At 41.8% G+C, this 22,429-nt stretch overlaps 1 protein-coding gene across 2 annotated transcripts in view; it reads left to right on the top strand.

Moving 5' to 3' along the window:
* TRIM55 (tripartite motif containing 55) overlaps positions 1–22,072 on the top strand; it is a 34,111-nt gene extending 12,039 nt beyond the window's left edge. The window contains exons 8-11 of one of the 2 annotated variants that reach the window (XM_048508472.1): positions 2,180–2,391; positions 3,973–4,314; positions 6,648–6,738; positions 21,364–21,498. In XM_048508472.1, coding sequence (XP_048364429.1) covers positions 2,180–2,391; positions 3,973–4,314; positions 6,648–6,738; positions 21,364–21,374 — 656 coding nt within the window. In that variant the 3' untranslated portion in view covers positions 21,375–21,498. Of the gene's footprint in view, positions 1–2,179; positions 2,392–3,972; positions 4,315–6,647; positions 6,739–21,363 lie in introns of both variants that reach the window. The other variant, XM_048508471.1, reaches the window with a different exon arrangement.
* Positions 22,073–22,429: the final 357 nt, after the last annotated feature.

The following is a 22,429-nucleotide window of genomic DNA, read 5'->3' on the forward strand; positions in this document are numbered from 1 at the left end:
GGCAGCTGTTACCAATAGTGTTGCATGGGAGCACATTTCCTTGAATAAAGGCACCTATATAACATGACAAGAGAATAGGGATTGATGATATATAATTTCAACGAGACCTGCTTTATGAATAATATTCGCTCTACGGTAAAAAGGTCTACATGTAGAAGCAGATATAATAATAATAATGTGTATTTTACGTAACCATTGTCAAGAAATCACACTGATGTTTAAGATTTGCTTACAGACGTAGGTATGTGGCAGCCTTATTAATAGAGACCCTTGATACATTCAAAGTTGTTGAGAGCTTTTAGTTCCTTCATGGTGACAGCATTTTGGTCCATATTCGTCCCCATTCGCCCTGCATATGTCCTGTTGTGGAGACTGACAACTAAGAGCTCAGTCAACTAACAACTAAATTTATGGCCTTGCATTGCTATTCTAGGCAGATTTACGCCCCTGTAAGACCACTGACTTCTCCTTAGCAGCCTCTATTTAGAATGGCTTTGTTGGTACTAGCTATCCTCAGTCAAAGAACTGTAACAGGAGGGAGGTTTTGAAAGGTATTTAGTTCATCTCTGCTAGAGAAACCAGGAATATTGACTGCAACAATAACATTTGCTGGATCTATTTTGAAGTAACTTAATGCAATGTATTAACACAAGCACAAGCAATGTATCCTTTCTAATTCACTGTCTTTTTTGCACTCCACATCTCTACTCAGGTAGTTTTTATTAAATGGTACTTTAGAAAAATAAATATTCAACGTTTCTTATTTTTACCCAAACACCTATGATTGGTAATATTATAGTCAGCTGTAACCGACCAATATATAGTGGAAGTGGTTTAAACATGTACTCTGGGATGTGTCTTCAGTGGATCAAAGAGCGTGGATCCAGGCTGGCATTTCCTTGGAACAAGTGATCCCCCACAAACAAAATTTTAGAGGGCATTTCAGGATGCTGTAGGAAGCAGGAGACAGGAAAATTATGCTCTGCAGGCTGAAATCCTTAAACCTATGGAAATGCTAGTGTTAATTCAAGCCAATCATATTTAGAGGGCAATTCTAAATAATTGTCTTCTATGTCCATTGAAGTACTTAGCTTTAAAATGGGGTAACTCTGCTTAAGATGAAGCAGTTACATCATTACATCTGTTTTCCTGTTTAGCTTTGCTTTACTGAAGCCAATGCTTGAAAAGCTAAGAAATATTGCTTTGGTCATGTAGCAACCTCCTGAATTGCCACTGAGAGCTCAATGGGAATTCTTTTCTTAAGGTTATAGTTATTTTTTCTATTATTTGTGAAGTTTTAATACATCTGTTGTTGTTTTTAAGATTTCAGGGTTTTTTCACAAACCTGGGACTTCCTTCAGGTTTGCAGAGAAATTCCTCCATTATGTTTCTAGCTTCAGTTTACAGATCTACTACATAACCTCTATGACACAGTCCAGATTTGAAGTAAAAGTTTCCCCTTCAGTCGTGTTCGACCCTGGGGTACCACTGCAAGCAATGATTTCATAGGAAAGCTATTATTGTGGGGTAGTTTGCCATTGCTTTCTTCAGCTATTCTTTACCCCCTAGCTGTGTGCTAGGTACTCATTTATAAACCAAGGAATGGATAGATGAGCCAGCTGCCATGATCCAGCTGCCAGGATATCTGATCCACAGGGGGCTCGAACTCCTGTCCGTGTGAGTGGCAGTGCAAGCACTTAACCACTACACCACACGGCTTCTAGTCTAGATTTAGATGTAAGATAATGTTTGGTAAATATTGGCCTACACATAAAATCCTGCCCCAAAACAGTCACTTAACTTTGCTGCTGTTTACTCTCCACCCATCTAAGTTACTGTTCTTGATTACTTGATATAAATAAATGCTTAAATGTTGAAAACTGAAATTTTTTCTCCTGGTGTTAGGCAGGACTCCTCTACCATTTCCAACTCCAGATACTGTGTACTGATTTCTCCAAAGTTAAATAGCTATAATTTCTAGGCCTTCTCTATGGAAAAGGCTTCACAGAACACAATGTTGTGTTGCCTTTCTGGCACTATTTTCCTTTAATGAGGTCATGCCAGAAATACTCCTTTAAAGGAGAATGATACCTCAGAATTAACCCTATGTTTACAAAGAATGCACAAATTTTATTTTCATGAAAACCGAGTTTTTTGGTTCATCTCTGTATTCCATTAGAAGAAGAAGAGGATGAAGAGGATGCTGTTGAAGGTGAAGAATTGGATGAAGTCCACACAGAATCATCTGGTGAAGATGAAGTAACTGAACTGCCATCTAAGCAGCCCCAACAGAATACTCCGGCAAAGGACACGCTGACTATATCTCAGACTAACACAGCACCATCATCGCCACCTTCACCATCAGATGCTGCCACCACTGCACCTAATCAAGTAATTATTTGGTGTCCTGTCAACTATCTTAATTATTTTCTCTGTATTCTGGTTGACTATTGATCAAAATATGGAGAAGACTTAGTTTTTTAATTCACAGATTAAAGTGAAATTGCAATAAACAAACATGGTGAGTAGTGACAGTGAGCAAGTTTCCCCCTTTTCCCTCAGCCATATTTTGATAACACTAGAGATTTCATATGAGCTGCAGAGTGGCGGGGCAGGGGTGGGGGGACTGAGAGAGAGGTTCTGGGTGGAGGTTCAGCTGACAGGAGGACATTTCCATCAATGTCATTTTGCACTTTAACTTACCCTTTATCTAAAGTCATTATTACATCTAATTTGGCACTAAAACACACACAGGCCGTTTCCGCACGGGCGGAATATGGCGGCCTGGGGACGGCAAAAACGCCGTCCCCAGGCCACCATTCGCACAGGGGGCGCAGCTGCTGCGAAGCCGGCATTTCCCAACCTTGCTTGGGGAACAAGGTTGTTGGGAAATGCCGGCTTGGAGCTTGCACGACACTGGCTCCAAGGCACCTTCCCCCCCACTCCTCCCTTCACTTACCTGGTCTCTGGCCCTCCGGCGCGTCGCCAGGGCCTGGGGACACGCCCCCCTGCCCTGCCACGCTCAAGCAGGTGCGCTGGGCAGGGTAGGCGTGTCCCCAGGCCCCAGCTACGCGCCGGATGGCCACAGGAACGGTGAGTCCACCGGGCGCCGGCGCCCAGCGGCGCCATCTTCCCAGTTCTTTCTGGGACCGTCCATGTGGACAGTCCCAGCGGCATCAGGTCGGCGTCGACTACGCCGACCCGGCTGCTTCCGCCTCCGCGTGGAAGCGGCCACAATCTCACATGTGTTGTTGTGTGTCCATCTTAAGAAAAATGAAAGGATAGCATGAAATCATGTTGTGGGGAAGAAAGAATCATAGCAGCCAACTCCAATCTTTATCTATGTACATTCATTGAAATATATATAATATTCATACAAGCAATCCAGTGGTGCAGGTAGGTAACACTAGAATCTGTATTTATTGATCTGGGAGACAATGGGTGGGGCTTTAGATGGTAATATATACTTCAAATGCAAAGATAAATCTGTCTTTCAGAGGGCCTTGCTAAACTTGTAAGCTGAGTGCACAGACTTCTGTTTCAAAGTCTGAGCCCGATTTGCACAATCAAGAACCTTGAAAAAACAATGCTTAGATGTGGAGAGTGACAATAACCACTTTCTCTGCTCACCTTATCATTTATTATGATCCTCCAAGTGTCCTTAGGTCACTGTCAGCAAACCAATGTGGCAAATCCAAAGACAATGTCAATGCTATTCTCAGTTCATTCAGAAGAACCTTTGACTAGATCAGGGGTAGGGAACCTGCGGCTCTCCAGATGTTCAGGAACTGCAATTCCCATCAGCCTCTGTCAGCATGGCCAATTGGCCATGCTGGTAGGGGCTGATGGGAATTGTAGTTCCTAAACATCTGGAGAGCCGCAGGTTCCCTACCCCTGGACTAGATGCACCAGGGCTCTTTTCGTGTGAGAAAATGTCTCTGCAAGCATCTTTGTTTTTCATATTTTCAATAGGGTGACGTTGTGCTAGTTACTACTCAACAGCCTGCTGAAACAGAAGCTGATATGCAATCAAGTGGAGAGACAACGGATCCATTGTTTTATCCTAGCTGGTATAAGGCTCAGCCACGACAAACAAGCAATCCAAATACAGTCCCAGTGGCCGAAACAAGCAATTCAAATACAGTCCCTGTGACTGAAACAGGCAATTTGAATACAGTCCCAGTGACCGAAAACAGGCAGGTAGGGCCTTCTGTTCCTGTAGAGGTGAATGTAAAGAAGTCAGAGACAGCTACAGCCAATGGGAGCTCTGCTGTGAGTGGTAAGGAAGCAAATACACCCACAGCTACTTCGCAGGTTAGTATATAGCCTCAGGTTAGTATTGTATTCAGTCATGGCTCTATGTGAAAAAATGATAACCACAAAACAAACTACACAGAACAATTAATAGCTCTGACAGGTGTCAATATAAAGGGGACAGTCAATGAAATTTCAGAAAATAATAATTTTCAATTTTTTAAATGGAGCCCACATTTGTACAATGTTGTGAACTACCATATATACTTTTGTCATTGAATTTGGTGGTCTTTTTACAGCACTCATATCCTCAAGGAAAATGAGTCCATATTTTGTGTCTGCACTGATTTCATAATTCACAGTGTTCACTTTGGAATGATTTGATGTATCATGTACATCAGCTTCACACCTAGGAGTCATTACAATGATCTACTGAATCCATTACAGGCAATCACCATGAAAATGGAATACTTATGAGTGCTCTAAAGTGACACTGGCAAAGAGGTTAAGGTATTTATTACGATGTATAACCAAGATTCAGAGAGCACACTCTGCATGCACAAAGCATTTGATTTCTCCAAGAGTAGTCAGTCCTGCCTTTCAATATGCTGTTCAGAAAACCACTTTTGAAATAGGAGGGAGCAGTTTGTGGTGTGGCGTCAGCTGATTTTAAAACAAAGAATACAAAAATCAAAAGTTCTTGCGCATACCTGAAGTAATTCTTTAGATCCTGATTCATGTCTTTTTAAACTGGCCTCAGTTGCTTTTGTGCCAGGTCAGTTGGACACAAGTCTCATTTGTGTAATATTGCACATGCAGGTAGTGGAATAGCAAAATACAATTCTATTTATCTTTGAATGCCTATCTACAATTTAGCCAAGACCATGGATTGAATCCAGCCAGCTTTTTCACACAGTCAGATACAGTAGTACCCCTGTTCCACATAACTTTTGTTCATTTACATTCAATGGTTCTCAACATAACATTTGGAGGTTAGAGGGGGGCCCTTCTTCTTTTTCCACCAGCAGAAAAACTGGTTGAATCCAACCTCATGTATTTGTGCAAGTTCTGTATATGAAGTTTTCACTCCGGTGATATGAATCTAAAAGTGTCCTATTCTTTGTGTATGCAGAGGCACAGTAGGCTTCTTTTCTTTTATTTCTGTCAGCATTTCAAGAAAAGCATGGCATGTTTTAAATTAATTTTGCATTGAAAATAACAGCACCCTCGCAAAACTAGCATTTTTCCCCAGTGGAGTTTGTACTGAGATCAGAAAATTCAACTCTATTCGGTCAGTATTTTATGACCTCAGATCTGTGTTATAAAGTCAGTAAGATTGAAAAATCAATAAGATTGCAGATGGAAACTGACTTAATAAATGCTTTTGACATCCATGACACCCTGATCATAAAGAAGTTACATTGCATCATGAGAATTGCAGCCATTATCATACTTTAAAAGTTTCCCTTTTTAGAGTAGGAAATATAACAAGTTCATAACAAACTAATTTTTTAAGTACCCATGTTCACATGGAAACACTATATCTAATAAACGCAATCTCATTTTGCATGTGTGGAATTTTTGAGGCGTACACTTTTAAAAGATACCGTAACTTATAGTATCTGAATTATTAAGATAATTCTTTTGTTCATCTGTGTTACATCATTAGCCATCCTACATGCCTTACATACAAGTATATCCTGATGATGATGTTTGTGCATGCACTAAGGTTTAATTTTTTAAAATAATTGTTTTGGGAGAAGCTTGTGTATGCTAATGCTCAGGAATAAAAGCAGCAATCAGATGCCCATAGTTTAACATTAATAAAGCACCATGGGAGTGAAGAAATGTCTAACATGTCTGGGAGATTGGCAGGATATAAATGTAATACATAAAATAAATAAATAAATAAATAAATAAATATAACATAACACTGGCTAGAAGAAAGAAAAGGTGTTTGAAATTTTGTTTTGCAGGAAGAGATGTCATATTAGTTACCAAGGGCATATTTACACCAGATCCTTAAACTAATTTAATACTTATTTCTTCTCAGGGCGAACTGGAAACCCTGATTCTGTGTAATCTCAGCACCCTCGCAAAACAATTTTTGATATTCTTTGTGGGAAAACCAAGCTAGTGTAAATGAATAAATTTTGGTAGATAGAATCAGGCATCTAGAAAACAGATTACTGGGGTTTTGCATGTGTTTCTCACCAGGACTAATCAGGCAACAAAACTCCTGTTTATCTAGGTTTCACATCTGGGTGTTTTCAGCACAATTACCGAAAATGGTTCATGAAAAGATAACTGGGGGAGCTTCTAAAATGGAATGTTTTCTTCACCAATCTCAGCAGTGCCGTTAGTGAAGTATTCTTCTTGTTATTTCCTCACAGGAGTTAGCATTCTGCATATCAGTTTTGGCTTTTCTTATCATTCTGCACCATCTCTGGAGTCAGATTCAATACATGATTTTTACTTTATTGGGTAGGAACTGTTTTGCTTTATCCTTAACTGTTTTGCTTTATCCTTAACACCACAAGTTGTTCATCTGGTGATGCTTGTAGATGGGTGAGAAACAAGTATCTCATTTGTCTCATCTCAAAAGACCATGCTGTCATGTAATACATGCTGCCTAAAGCTTTTTTCCCTTATCTCTCCCTCCTTGTGAAATGTCATCCTGGAGTGAAGTCCTGCATGGTTAAACATTAGACTTTGTTTTAGAAGGAGGAAATCCCACATAAATCCCATGGACATTTGTTAAGCATCTCTGAAATATAGATATAAGGAACAATTGCAGTGATCATGCCACTGATGAACTTGATTGTTTATCTCAAAGATGTATATGGCATACTGAAAGTAGGGCTGGTATGTATGAGTGTGTGTGTGTGTGTGTGTGTGTGTGTGTGTGTGTGTGTGTGTGTGTGTGTGTGTGTGTGTGTGTGTGTGTGTGTGTGTGTGTGTGTGTGTGTGTGTGTGTGTGTGTGTGTGTGTGTGTGTGTGTGTGTGTGTACTCAAAATACATGTGCACAAGCCAATATATGCATTCATAATAAGCATGGGTATATTTCCTTGGGATATATATCCGCTTCATAATACTAGTGAGCGTATGGGAGGGGTTATATAACTCAGCCTCCACCATATCAAAACATTCTGTGTCCACTGAAAGCTCAGGTTCTAGCCTAGCCTTCTCCTTAGCATGTTAGTTTTCTATGTTACATGTGGGGGAACTCTCACACAAGTGTTCTGCAGTCTCGTGTGCCGTCTGACCCTGTTTAGCTTCTGAGATCTGATTACATTTGGCTAGCCTGGGCCATCCAGTCAGAGCATTTGTCCAGCTACTCTTATCAATTCTCCAAGACTTTGCAGTAGAGACAGTGAAGAACGTTAAAGTTGGCATCAAATATGCAGTCCTTTGAGCAGAGGGACCTCAAGATTTAATTGCCTTTTTTCAATGGTATTGCAAGACTAAAATGGATTGTGCCATGTTTTCAATAAATGGTCAAGCAACTATAGAGCAAAAGGTTCAGTTCCTCCTACAGGACTCTGACCCCTAACATACTTATTTTGTTGCATATTTTTTGATGCTGCAGAGAAGAGTCGAAGGGAGGTGTTTTTTCATATGGGTCTTATTTAAGTGTTGTGGTTTTATTGTTCAAGACCTCAGTCAAAGAACCAATAGGGTGTGCATCATTTTGGGGGGTTTTTTGGGTTCAGTAGTCCTGTAAATTTTCTGTAGTCCTGTAAAGATTGACAAAATCCTGGAGAGCTTATGGCTTACAGACTCCTAAAGGCGAATCGCTTATTCTTCCCACAATTTATTGGCAGTCCTCAGTTTTTTTCATCCAGGGACTGAACAGAAGAGAGACGAGTTTGGATATATACCACACTTTTCTCAAACCTAAGGAGTCTCAAAACAGCTTACAAACTCCTTCCTTTTCTGTCCCCACAACAGACACCTCATGCAGTAGATGGGGCTATAACCCCAAGGTCACCCAGCAGGCTTCATGTGTAGGAGTGAGGAAACAAATCTGGTTCACCAGATTAAAGTCTGCTGCTCATGTGGAAGAGTGGGGAATCAAACCCTGCTCTCCAGATCAGAGTCCACTGTTCTTAAACACTACACTATGCTGGTTCTCTGGAAAAAAAAAACACCTTGCCACAAAGTGGCTGTAGCTTGTGTTATCCAACCATATGTTTTCATAGCTTCTTCTTAACTAACTGCTTCCCTGTGGTAATATCAGTCTCAGCAAGCAAAGTAGTTGGACTATGTCTGTTACTTCTGTTTTTCACAGATAGGTTCACAATTTTCCCATGTTATCTGGCCAGAACTGTATTACCTTTGCTGGAATTTCCAGCGGGTCATTTTTCTCCCACTATACTAGCCACAATTGCTACATGACTGCTGCAGTTACCAGGTTGAGATAGGAATTTGGGACCTGAAATTTAAAATGTGTGTTTAAGAGGTGGAATGCATCAAATGTCAAAGAAGTCTACATTACATTTGAATCTCAGACAATCAGTAGTTATGTAAAAGTACTTTAAATGCACAGTAACTAATGAGATCATTAAAGAGATGGAACTGAAACATCAGACTGTGAATTAATATCAACCTACATTTGCATCACAAGTAATAAACCATGATTATATTACTGAAGTTGGTGTTCTAAAGTTCAGTTCTAGAATCATTTAACCTCCCCCTGCCCAGGTGCTTTACTGAAGGTTTCGAAATTCAGATTTAAAAGGGAGTTTGTAGACTTCCAGCTTTCAGTCTAATAAAAAAATTAACCATTTACCTTATTTTTTGCACATGAACACTGTGAGTCTGATGGGTTTGCTCACAGAGTTAGAATTGTATTGAAATCACATCAAGATTATATGATGATAAACGGCCCCCTGCAGGATCATATAGTGGGGAGCCAGCTTGGTGCAGAGGTTAGAGTGTCATCTCCAGGAGTTGTGGCAGGAATCGAGGAGACTCCAGGGCCTGAGGATTCGAGCACATCAGTCTCCCCTGCCAGCATGGCCAATTGGAAATGCTGGCAGGGGCTGATGGGAATTGTAGTCCATGAACATCTGGAGTGCCATAGGTTCGCCACCACTGACCTAGAGAATCTGTGCTGGATGATTATGGGGGAGCCACTTCCTCATCCTAACCTACGTTACAGGGCTGCCATAATGATATAATGGGGAAAGTAAAACTATGTACACTGTCCTGAAGTCTGAGCACAATACAAATATGCTAGATAGGTAAATGATGCATTCCTGACCTATAGAGGCCCTGCTTTCTCCACTCCACAACATAACCATTATTCTAGGAGCGAGACTCAGGATGTTATGGGATCATACTTTATCAGCCTCTACCAGCATGGCCAATTGGCCACGCTGGCAGGGCTGATCGAATTGTAGTCCATAACATCTGAGGGCCAAAGGTCTTCGCCAACACGCTCTAAATCATCCTATTCAAACTCCTAATACTTTGAAATCTTCTGCTGCATAAGCTGAATTCTGAATCATTCACTAGCTGGGATGATTGTGATATTTTAACTAGCCAAGCATGGGCAATGATTGGGACATTTAGGGGGCAAGGACATGATAATAAGTACCATGACAATGCCACAATGTTTCTTTAAATTTGAACAAGAAACTGATGTAATCGTGCTAGTATGACACTCTGATTCCACCCCAACTTGATAGTTTTATCATATAAGCTTGGTGGAATCCTAGAGTTTTGTGCTAATGTGATGATGTCCCTTCCAGGTTTGCACCACAAGGGACATCTCATAGCATTGCTGCAACACCTATCCCTCTCTGGCTTTCTCTCCTGCCACTTAAGCAAGCAGCCATAAGCAACTAGGGCTTTTATGAACAGGAAGCCCTCTTTGGAGACCTGACCACCCTAGCTGGAGGCGGGGCATTAATCCTTAGTATTATGTCCTAAAATGCAGCAAATTCAGAATGAGTTCAGTAGCTACACAGCACAGGGGAGACCTAACTGTCTGGTTACTTTGTCTCATTCCTTATTTTATGCATTTAGATGGCTAGCAACAAACAGGAGAGCTATGCGCATCAGTCTCCTTTCCCATCTCTTCTCCAGTCGTGGTCACCATTTTGGAAGTTACTTTTCCTATTTAACTATGGGCAGTCAAATGTGGTTTACACCTAATGAAGCTCATATTTGAAATTCAAAGGCCTGTGCCTGACTACTTCTTTTTAATTTAGCTCCTAATCTCTCCAAGTGGCTTATGTGATTCAGTGGCACCAGCTAGGAGCTTTTGTAATGACACAGCATTTTTGTCAAGTTCCCAGGCAATGGTGTTACTTTCGTCACAGGTCCGCCTGTCCTCTTTTGTGGTACATTAGGTCGCACACAGTCTATATATTGTGAGAGTCACAGTATCTTCTTCTCATTTGGTAGGTCAGTCGTCAGTCTTTTTCTTAGCCACCCGATTCCCAAGATATGCTTTGAAAATAAGTGCAGTGATTTCCTTTTTTATCCAAATTAAGGCTGACTGTTTGTATGTCTTGCTTCACTGAAAACTGAAGACTACTTGAACTCTGGTCTCTTTTAAATTGCCTTCTTAAGAAAGTCTGTGATCCTCTCAGTTACTGAAAAAATGCATTTTTATTTGAAAGAAAATCTATTTTATTCTTCTTTCGAAACAACATCTTACAGAGAATATTTTATTTGTTGGACCCAGTAGCTCACATCCCTTTCCATACAATCAGAGTTTTTGAGTAACAACAGTATTTACTTCCCATTTGTTATATACACATAAGTTACAGTATTTTGTATTTGGCAAAATGTGATGCTTCTTCCAGTGCATACACTGTCGTCGTCATTGTTGTGACAGATATGCGGGTACTGCTCTTTGCAAAATTTGAGGCAAACAATCTTTATCCTACCCACATGTCCCAAGTATTTCCAAGTATGCTGTGCAATGATTGATACGTACTTGTGGTGCTGTGATATTATCCAGGGAAAGGTCCTCCTATGTTACCACCCATTCTCTATAAGAGCAAAGCTAATCTGCATAGGGAAATACAAGATCATTCTCATTATTCCTGGATAAATTTAAGCTGCTCTTCTTACAGCCTTAAGGCTGTTCTCAACTATTCAAGAGCAAAAAGGATCTGCCAAATGAGAAATGTATGGGGGAAGGATGAACTAGGGTCCACTGATAACATTTCTCTTGAGAATGTAGCAGTATTAAATAGAATAAGTCCACCAAATTGGATACTACCTTTCTGCCCAACTGGCACATTCTTTTGAGGCAAGATTGTCCACTGACAAGGAGAACTCTTGTATTGGTAGAACATTTTTATGGCATCTAATAATGCGGATGTCCAGCCTGTGCCAAGAAAAAGCCTAGCAAGGCCGTGAAGTTAAATTTATTTGGCAAACAACTATCATGGACAATATGTGCATTTATGTATATGTTTATAAAATCTATAACTGCTTTGCTTCAACTTCATTATTCAGTCTTCCAACCTGGAGCTATACTTGGTGTATCCTACCTATCAGCCTTTAGTTAGAAGGCCAAAGTGAGTAGAAAAAATACCCTTCAGATCCAATGATCAAGGTTTTAAAAGAGAGAGCAGGAGATCTGAGTCAAAAACTATGTTGACATTGTTCCGTGGACACTTTCCAGTTACTGAGTAACTTCGAGGAATTAGAATGTGCTGATAGAGTTGATGTCTCAGCAAGATGCTCTATTTATGGAGCTCTTACTGATCTGAGCTGGCTTCCAGAGCATGTGCACTGGCTGTCCACAAGTCTTATATGCCAATCCTGGCATATTTGCAATTGCTCAGCTAAGTCATTCATTCATGATCAAGTGTTACGTGCATCTAAAACCCACAAATTATGCAGGCTTTGTTACCTGATCCAATGAAACTCTGGCACAAACTCTGGCATGAGTCACAATCTTAAATGGTAATGGGTCTTGTTCTTCAGGTCCATTCAAAGAACAATCCATACTTTAAAGTCTGTCTGCTTCCTAAGTGGCTTCCATAGACAGGGCTCTGCGTCACTGCTACAGCCTCTGCCCTTCTCTCCACAAGGAGAAGACTCGTCTTCTGACAGCTGTTTGAGATCTACTTCTTGAAATGCACAGCATACAAGACTACTTGATGTTGCCTCACTATTTTCGTAGTAGTACTAAACAAATGGGAGTGAGTCAGTATGAAGTTTGCTTTGCCACATTAATAGCCGCTGTAGTTTTCCAAACTTTCATAATGGTAATTCCTGGTATACAAAGCGGCTGAACCAAAAAAAAAAAATCATCATGGACTATCTATTAAGAAATGGTTTGATTAAATTTGTTTAAAGGGGAAAGTGATTTGATGATGTTGACCTGAACATGTGCTGTTCCAGCAGATTAAGGGGCAAAATAGGCATGATGGGAAGATTACCACATTACCCTGTGTTCTTCGTTCATGAGTCAAACAGGGAGTGGAAGACTAGTCATGCTGAAAGTGGACCACATTGGTGATGGAAGTTAAATTCTACCCTCTACCCTGTTTTCCTTCTTCACTGATTTAAGATTTTTATTCTCCATCCTCTTCCTGTGTCAGAAATAAACAGGGCTGGAAGACAAAATGCTCCCACCAGTAGCATGCACCAAGAGACAGCGGAAGGCGGACAGAGTTTTAGACCCACCCATGCTTCATATGTGAATGGGAGGACATGTGAATAAACACATGTGATTTCCGACCTATCTCTATAGGGCCTCTTTACTCCTCCTTATGTCTGTGCTGGATAAGGGTAGAAAGAGTTTGACTCAGACTTCCAGTGGGAGCTTAATGCCTCCCAGACTCACAATTAGGTTTTTCCTCATGACTGGAGGCAGAACCAGCAACTCCTTTTTCCTCCACCTGTCTTTTTTCCTTTCATTGGAGCTGCTGTTAATGCCATTAATATGCATAAAAAAAAATGCACAAATAACATGATTTTCCAAACAAAGCCAATAACTGATCTACAGAGCCCCCAATTTGGTCCTATTACAAAAATTCATACTATCATAGGCTGGAAATTAAAAAGAACTTTACCTGAGGTGTCTTTGCCTGAGATGTGCAGTCTCCTAATGCAAGTGCTGTCATTAGTGGAGTGAATCTGGAATTAAACCCAATGTTCCAAGTACTTGGTGCTTTGAAATACTATTTAGATTAGGCTAGCATTTAGATTAGTGCAATGTTATTTTTTTTTTAAAAAAAAACACCCTCTCCCCAGTGAATGCAGTTCTAATTCTGCTCTGTATTTCAGACTTCTTGAAATAGAGATACTAAGGTGATGGTCACCCCTTCTCCTATGCTTGGTTAACAATGGGACAATAAAAGTTGAAGGCAGACTGACTGAACCAGCCAGCACCTGGCTTGCTGTCTAACATTATAACCTCCAAAAGGAGGAAGGGGTAGATTTAGAATTGCCTTTAAAACATCTGTTTAGTTGTCGGATGAATAAAATTAAACTGACTGTAACCATGTTCAGGGCATTACCAGAGTTTTCTGATGGGTGCTTCTTACAATCCCCAAACCTGCAAGAGGCCACAGTGAAACGAAATCAAATTCGGTTTTGTATGCTCTTTTCCTTTGCTGTAAATCCAGATTCCTCAATGCTAAACTCCCTAAGTGTGTTTCAAAGCCTGGGGAATGGTAAAGAAGCATTTGGCAATTACCTAGCAGTTGTAGGATACTGGTGCCCTGTTAAAAAAATATACCAGATGATTGCCTTGTGCATTCACACCACCTTCTGCCCAGCATGCAAAGTATGGAACAAACAGTTTCAATGCAGTACAAAATTTTCAGTATATGACTGCTCAGGAGGTCTGTCATAGGCCCCTTTGATGCTGCCCTTCAACTTCTTCTCGACCCCCCCCCAAGCAGATGCTAGGCACAAAGGGCAAGATTCCTATGGGAGACAGAATGCCTTTCAAATTGTGCTAGTGCAAGTGTCTTGCACAGGGCCATAAGATCACTGACGGAAATGTTACATACTTGTCTTTTATTAATATCTTTGTGTAGAGCCACTGGAACTAGATTCAGAATGTAATGGAATGTTCCGCTGAGTCCAAAGCCGCCTAAGTGATATCGCACTGTCAGTCTGCTAATCTCCTTCGTAATTCGAAAGGTTTCCCATTAGTTTAACATTCCTAAAAGTATATTACATTGCGTCCCTTGAGAGAACTTAGCCAGTCAACAAAGAGATAGGAACACTGAATTAATTTGCTGAGAACTATTTTTGGAATCATGAAGGTTGTGAAACAAACAGCATTACATTATCCTTTTGCCACAGTGCTCTAATTGTAATAGAATGAAAATCTATTTTGGTGAGACATTCAGTCCCCATGGGCACTAAAAGTTCACTGCTGACCACCTTACTGAGAATTGAACAGCTACTCTTATGATGGATGGTGTTTGCTGGTGCATATTTTACTTGCCTACCATTATGTAGCTGAAGAATTATTTCATTATAAAGAAGAATTTCAGTTAGCTCCCAGAGAATTAAAAATAGAAACAAAAAAGCATTCTTTGAGATTGTAGCTGTAATGTTATGATAAAAGTTGACAGCTGTAGAATATTCTGCTGAAGGCATATTTTATATGATGTAAACAGAAACTCTTTAGAGAAAGTTGGAATCACTGTAAAATAACTTGTAATTAAGACTTCAATTTCCTCTACGTATTTTTGACAACTAATTAGCACCCAACTACTTAAAACTCCTGAAATCACTATATGCATTAAGTGATAAATTACTGCCAAATAAAGCATAATAGAGTAGAAATAGATTTAATGCATAAGGTTTTGATCAAAATTTATGTCTTGGATTTGAACTATTTCAGATTCTAAATGTTAAGACCATACTTCTCATTCTCAATTTATCCAGGATGCTGACAGCCAATCTTGGTCAAACTCAATTTTACGGTGAAAATTTGAAACAGCTTTGTCTGAACATGAGTATTAAATATGAAGGCAATACAAAACATGGTATTACATCAGCAAAAACATACTTTTGCTAGACAAGTCTGTTATGATGTAAACCTTTTTACTGTAGAAAAATGCCCTCCTAAACAACATGCTTACCTAATTGCAAAAAAACTTGCTTCTTCACATTCTAAAATAGTTTTTCCTGATATTGGTGCAATCCCAGTAAAATCCAAGGACATGTTGGTTATGTTCCAAGCTCGTCTAAAAAAAAAACTCAGGATATGTGTGTCTGGATTGTGCCTACTGGGAGTGGCTGGTGGAGAAGTTACCAAATGTACAGAAGAAATATTTTTTTACTTTGTGAAATGCAGATAAGATTGAAAGTATAGAAATGGGAAACAGGACTAATGACTTAAAGACAATAAGTGTCAACATGATTTTTTTTAAGTGTCTACCTTTCAGTTTTTTAAAACATGAATTGCAGTGGGAGATAAATATAACACTCGAAAAAATCCATTTTCTGGATTTAACTTTGCTGAGTGACAGTGCAATCCTAAACAGATTTATATACTTCTAAATCCATTGAAATCAATGGCGCCACTACTGCAAAAAAAAAAAAACCCACCTGACTCCTTATTAAGACTACAAAAGGTTGGGGTACTTAAAAAGAATATTTCTGTTACTGCTATGTATCATTACATAAGCAGCTAAGAAATTCTGCGTATTCTACAGACAGATTGGTCCTCTTTGCTTCCTTCTCAAAACCCATGACAGCCGGTACCGTGGTATATGCAGGCTGACGTAGCTGGCGGCGGGAGACAGGGTGGGAACCAGCACACCAGGCAGGCGCTGGTGGGGTCACGTGGGGGACAGAAAATTGCCCCCAGACCCCTCCCCTTCCCCCACCCTGGCAGGCCTGACAGAGGCTGCTACTGGGCCAGCCTCACCCAGCCAGACCCCACGGAGGCCACTGCCGGGCATCCCTGCCCCAGTGAAGCTATAAGGGGGTGGGGTCAACCCTGCCCCAGCATAGCTATAAGGGGGCAGAGTGGGGACAGGCACAAGAAAAGAGCAAATATCTTCTCTCTTCCCCTCCCACGGTCTCTATAAAACGCTTGCGCAAGTGGGCCAAGTGGGGGGCGAGAATCAGTGTGGGTCATGCTGCAGGGGAGTTTGGGCAAGGGGTGTGGGGCATAGCATGGGCTGAGGCCCGAAAAATCCTGGAGTCTGCCCTGGCTCCATTTTCTCCCAGCTACGCTTTTGGGTAGATGTCAGGAGTAGTTCTTTGGCACTCCAGTTGTTAAGCGACTACAATTACCTTATCAGTTCTTCCCAGCAAGGGCTTCACTGGGCCGCGCTGGCGAGGGCTTGATGGGGAATTGTAGTCCACAAAGATCTGGAGTGCCAAAGGTTCGCCACCTACTGAACATATAAGGGCATTCCTGGGCATCATTCCCACCAGTATATGCTTAGAACAGGGGTAGGGGAATATCGCGTTTCTCAGATAAATTCAGGAACTACAATTCCCATCAGCCTCTGTCAGCATGGCCAATTGGCCATGCTGGTAGGGGCTGATGGGAATTGTAGTTCCTGAACATCTGGAGAGCCGCAGGTTCCCTACCCCTGGCTTAGAAGAACACACAGCATGAATTGAAGAATATTGTATGGTGAGTTGCCCAATCCTTCAAATAGCCTATGGCAGTGGTGGTGAACCTTTGGCACTCCAGATGTTATGGACTACAATTCCCATCAGCCCCTGCCAGCATAGCCAATTGACCATGCTGGCAGGGGCTGATGGGAATTGTAGTCCATAACATCTGGAGTGCCAAAGGTTCACCACCACGGGCCTATGGGATGGTCTGACTTATGATGAAAGTTCCTACTTCTCCACAAAATTCTGATGCATCCATGCTGTGAAGTTCCTGGAAAGCCTCCAGCAAGACTAGATGGCTGCCCTGTGGAGGGGAGAAGTTGGGTTTTCCCAGTAATCTCCCCACAACAGACATTTTCTCTGCCCTTGTCCCTGAGTTGGCCATTTCTTCACCACACCACTGAGGAGACTTGTTGTCTTTTAACCAGAAGTTGAATATTATGTTGCTGTAACAAAATGTATAGCAGATTGTATACCTGAATTCCCAGCTTTTGCTTTTTGCTTCTTTTCTTTTCTTTTTTTTTTTGCTTTTTAACTCCTTTTATTCCAGATAAATGAGGGAAAAGGCATATCACTGCAATGAAAGGTGCTAGGCTAGATACTTTTTAAAAAGAAAGCTGGGAATTCAGTACACGGATCATTATATCATTGAAACAATATTTAATTGCCATGGGGTGGGGTGCTGCACCAGCAAGGAAAGTCTAAGGAAAAACCACCATATGGAAGCCTCATTGCTGCTGCACTGCATTGGTGGCCACAGCAGCAATAAGGAAACTATGTAAGCTGTCCCTGTGCGGAAAACACCAGTGAGCCTAGGAAGATCTGCATACCTGTGGGAAGTGTAACTTCTAGGCTTGCTTTGAATTCCACATCCAGTACTGAAATGGGAAGGTTGGGTGCAGACACTTCATTAATTGTGTCTTTCAGCTGCTGTGCATGTGATCAAATGCAAGGACTTTTTACTTCCCCAGACAGTGGAAGGTCTAGCAGTTGCACTAGTGTGAGTTCTTTTGGATGGCAGAGAGCACAGGAGACCGGGTGCTCTTAACAAAAGCAAGTCTGTAAGAATAAAAACAGCCATGAAGCAAACCTCCTAAAACTACCAGCACAAATGCTAATCCTGCATCATGTTCCTTAAGGGAAGAACTGCTCTACAAGGATGTCCTGGCTCTGACCAAATCCATGAGACTTTCTTTCTTTCTCTTCTTTCTTTTCTTTTCTTTCTTTCTTTCTTTCTTTGCTTCCTTCCTTCCTTGCTTTCCTTCTTGCTTGCTTTCTTTTTTCCTTCTTTCTTTTTAACGTTCTTTCATGAAGTTCCAGACTGGATGTTAGTTACCCAGTGAGACCCATTCAAGGTAATCAAGGCAGCCACACCCTGCTCACTCACAGCAAGGTTGACAGCTTCTGGGGTTGAGCTCTGGTGAGCAGTAGCTGTGCTCCAGGGTCCTGTCAACGTAACACAATGTGATTGACACTTGAACCAACCATGTTTGAAATGCCGATTTTGTGTTGAGCTGAACACTTCAACAAATAGTTTTGATGATGTGCTCGCAATTCTAAAAGAATAGCATTTCAAGGAATTTTGGCAGCAGCGTGGCAGCTGCTCTGTTAGCTCCTGCTGACATGTATTCATCATGTTCTGACTTCCCTAGATTAGGAATGCCTTCAGAGCCTTTAAGATCAACTAAGTTAGAACGAGTGTGCTGCTTTTGCACCTGTATAGTTGGCAGCATCTGTCGCTTGGTAGCATTCATCATCCTCAGATGTCAAAAACTCGGGTTCAATTGAAGCAAGAAAACTACATTTTAGTTTAGCAACAGGACTTTTCTTCTACCAGCATGACACAGTCTAAGTAGCATGACTCTGCCGACTAATCCCTAACTGGTCATCATCCCTCACTAATTCAGGCTTGTGTGTTTACAAAAGATGCTTGAAATGTACCAAACCATTCTGTATTCCATACATCAGTTCGTCATAAGCACCTGTGATAGCTGTATATGTGTTTTATGATGGTGTTATCATCTTGAGGTAGCTCTACACCTGAACAGTACTACTGAGGCAAAATGTTTTCTCTGTAGTAAAGTGAAGATGAGGTATTGTTTTATATCATAAAAGCAGCACAAATTCAATTGAAATTGGGAAGAGTTTCCTGTTAAGCACTCCAGGGTTAAGACAAGAAGGATGTAATGGCTGGTATCGACAATAAACTGCCAGACCAAGATAAAGGTGGGATTTACAGGTGCATCAATCATTTTAGAAAGCATCAAAAGCAATTGTCCTATGAAGGATTTCAGGTTGATTTTCTGAAGTCAAAAGCGACTGGCAGAAACACCAACACAAACCCAAGGGCAAAAACTGACAAAACTCTTATGTGCAAGCCCCATTGAACTGAATGAAAGCTGCACAAGATCACACTCTCATTTGTCTCACTGGGGCTTATGCATGGGGATGATGCAAATTGCTCTGTGTGGTCATAACTGTCATCATTGTCCTATCTTCTAATACTAAACTGGATGATGAAGTGCCTGTCATGTTTTTCATTGAGTTTTTCAAGAGTATGTCCTTGGAGTGGGCCCAGAAAGGTTCTGAGTTCTGTGTGCTTCTCTGGTATGTAGGAGCCCAATTCCGAGGATGGTGTATGTGGAGAGGGAGGTTGCACCTTTCCCTGTTTTTTTCTGATCTGAAATGTCCCTGGGAAGCCATTGTTTAGCCTTTTGGGGGCTTGCTCATGTACTGATATTTACATGTCAGTTCCTGCAGCTGTTCAGTATGGGAAAACAGGATGGATACAGGGTCTAACATTGTTTTTTAATGGCTTTTATTATATTGTTGAAGGATTTCACTGCTGGAGTCAACTGGCTGTTGTTGGTTTTCTGGGCTGTGTGGCTGTGGTCTGGAAGTTTATGCTCCTAACATTTCACCCACATCTATGGCTAGCATCTTCAGAGATATGTCAGGCAAGGTGTGTTTCCCTGAGCCATGGGGAGAAATCCACCTTACTGTGACATGCCTCTGAAGATGTCAGCCATAGGTATGGGCAAAACATTAGCACCAAAAACTACCAGACCACAGGCATGCAGCCCAGAAAACCAATAACAGCCAGCTTTGTTTTATTGTTTTAGTTGCCAGCTGCCTTGAGCAGGTCTTTGGCTGGAGCATAAATGGGAAGGAGGTCACCAGGGGATATTAGTGGGTCATGTGGGGGTGTATTTCATCACCTTCCCTCTCCCCGCCCCCCATGACCAAGGCTGCTGGATTAGGGTGCGCCTTGACCATCAGCCTCGCAGTCTCATGTGTTCCCTTCCCTTCCTTTCCTTCCCCCCACCCTTCCACAAGCAAAGATGTTGGGGTATGAGAAGGCTGCCAGGTTGAGCCTCGACCAGATGGCCTCACAGCCTGGTGCATTCCCTCCCTTTCCCTCCCTTCTCCCCCACCCCCCTGCCCCAGTGAGAACCTCAGGGAGCACCAAGGCTGTCAGGTCAAGGCTTGACCTGGCAGCCTTGTATCCCTGTTCCCTTCCCTCTGCCCCACCACAATGTCCCCTACTTTCCCCCAGCCCTTTCCCTTCTCCCCCAGCCACAGCATTCCCTTCTCCCCCCCCCCAATGTTGTCTACATTTCACCCATCTCTCCCATACAAGTTCTCTCTCCTATGTTCCATGATTCCAATCCAAATTAGGGGGCCATGTCTGGGAAGCAAAGAGTCCCCAGAATATATTTGTGACCCCACCTGAGGATGTACCTGGCAAAATGTAACTTGCAGGTGGGTAGTGGTTAGGCAGTGAAACAAGGAAGATTGATATTACTGTGGGATTCTTTAAAAATTCAGAAAATATAGTTTTGTAAATTTAAATGTTTAAAAAGCCCTCTCCCCAAACTGTTCTGATGAAGACTGAGCCTGCTCATTGCCCTTGGAAATCAATAGGAGAGGCTCAGGGAGACTTGGCCTCCTCAAGGGGAGATTTTCTTACATAAGCACCATCAAGTTGCAACTGAGTTATGGTGACCCCAGTAAGGATCTTTCATGGCAAGTGAGAAGCAGAGGTGGTTGACCATTGCCTTCCTCTGTAAAGTCTTCCTCAGTTGTCTGCCATCCAAGTGCTTAGCTTCTGACATCTGATGAGATAGACCACTATGCAGCAGTGGTGTAGTGGTTAAGAGCAGGTGTACTCTAATCTGGATGAACCTGGTTTGATTCCCCACTCTGCCGCTTGAGCTGTGGAGGCTTATCTGGGAAATGCAAATTAGCCAGTGTACTCCAACACACGCCAGCTGAGTGACCTTGGGCTAGTCACAGCTTTTTGGAGCTCTCTCAGCCCCACCCACCTTGCAGGGTGTTTGTTGTGAGGGGGGAAGGGAAAGGAGTTTGTAAGCCCCTTTGATCCTCTTCCACTCCAAGGGGAGATTTAGGGAGGGGATTCTCAGTTGTTGAAGAATTGCTTTTTGTGGGACTACGTATTCAATAAACAAAGCTCCAGCGCTTTAAAAAAATAAAATTTTAATATTGCCCTTTGTAACTATTTTTTCCTCCTACAGACTGGGTCTGACCCATCTCCTCAAGGACAAGGGCAGCTGGGGAGCAGTGCAAGAGCAGAAGAACCCGCCCGCCATGTCTTCTCTTTCTCCTGGTTGAATTCATTGAATGAATAATAACTCTTGATCCAGCTGATTTCTGGAATACATTCTGAAGAATTCACGGGCACCAAATGACTTGGATGGAAGTGACAAGACATAGTATGGATGGAGGATCAGATTTTTATCTGCAGAACTTTGTTAGAAAACTTTCAGACTGGATATGACTCTGAGTTCTTTGGAGCCAATTTGAGAAAGGCACAAGATGGGAAGGGGGGAGGGAACATACGAGCTGATAGCTGCAAATTAAGTAGTTGAAGGTAACGTCAGAGATCAAATAACTTTTATGGCTTGAAAAAGTCTGAGTCGCAAATAGATGCTGAATCCATGTAACAAAGCTTTGCGGATAATAGTCCGAGATGCAACTGAGCTACCCCATAATAGTATTAGTTCTCACATGAACTGATCCTGAGTGTTCTTGAACAAAATAATTTTTAGAAAGAAGTGTCTTGAATATAAACACTCAGTTATTGCAAGCGTTAAGCACACATTATACATGTTCACAAATGTCTTGGAAATCCTTATATTCCTATATAAGTGCTTTAGTAATATTGTTAGGAGTGTCCTCTTTACTGGCATTATTGTTAATAAAAATTAAGGCTTCTTGTTTAGGAATGCTGCTCATCACCTAACCAAGCTTGGTAGGCTCACTTATAGGATCTGGTGGGTGGGGAAAGGACAGTGCTGGTCTGCCTAGGCAGGTGTGTAAATTGGTTTTGTGCAGTTGACAGGAAAGCTGGAGGTAAAGGGCAACCCTGATTCCTGTAGGGGCTGCCACCATTGCAAAGGACAGGGACTGAATGGCTCCTTTCTTCACACAACCTGAGCTCCCCAAGTTCCAACTCAGGATCTTCTAGCCTTTCATCCAGTCTTGAGACCATGAGGACCGGGGTTCTGTTGCATGTATTGGGGTGGGGGGTGGGGAAGGCATTTGAAGGTAAGCAAAAAAAGAGAGGATGGAATGCAGGAG

Source organism: Sphaerodactylus townsendi, linkage group LG09, assembly GCF_021028975.2.
Source record: "Sphaerodactylus townsendi isolate TG3544 linkage group LG09, MPM_Stown_v2.3, whole genome shotgun sequence".
In the NCBI taxonomy this organism is placed as follows: Eukaryota; Metazoa; Chordata; class Lepidosauria; order Squamata; family Sphaerodactylidae; genus Sphaerodactylus; species Sphaerodactylus townsendi.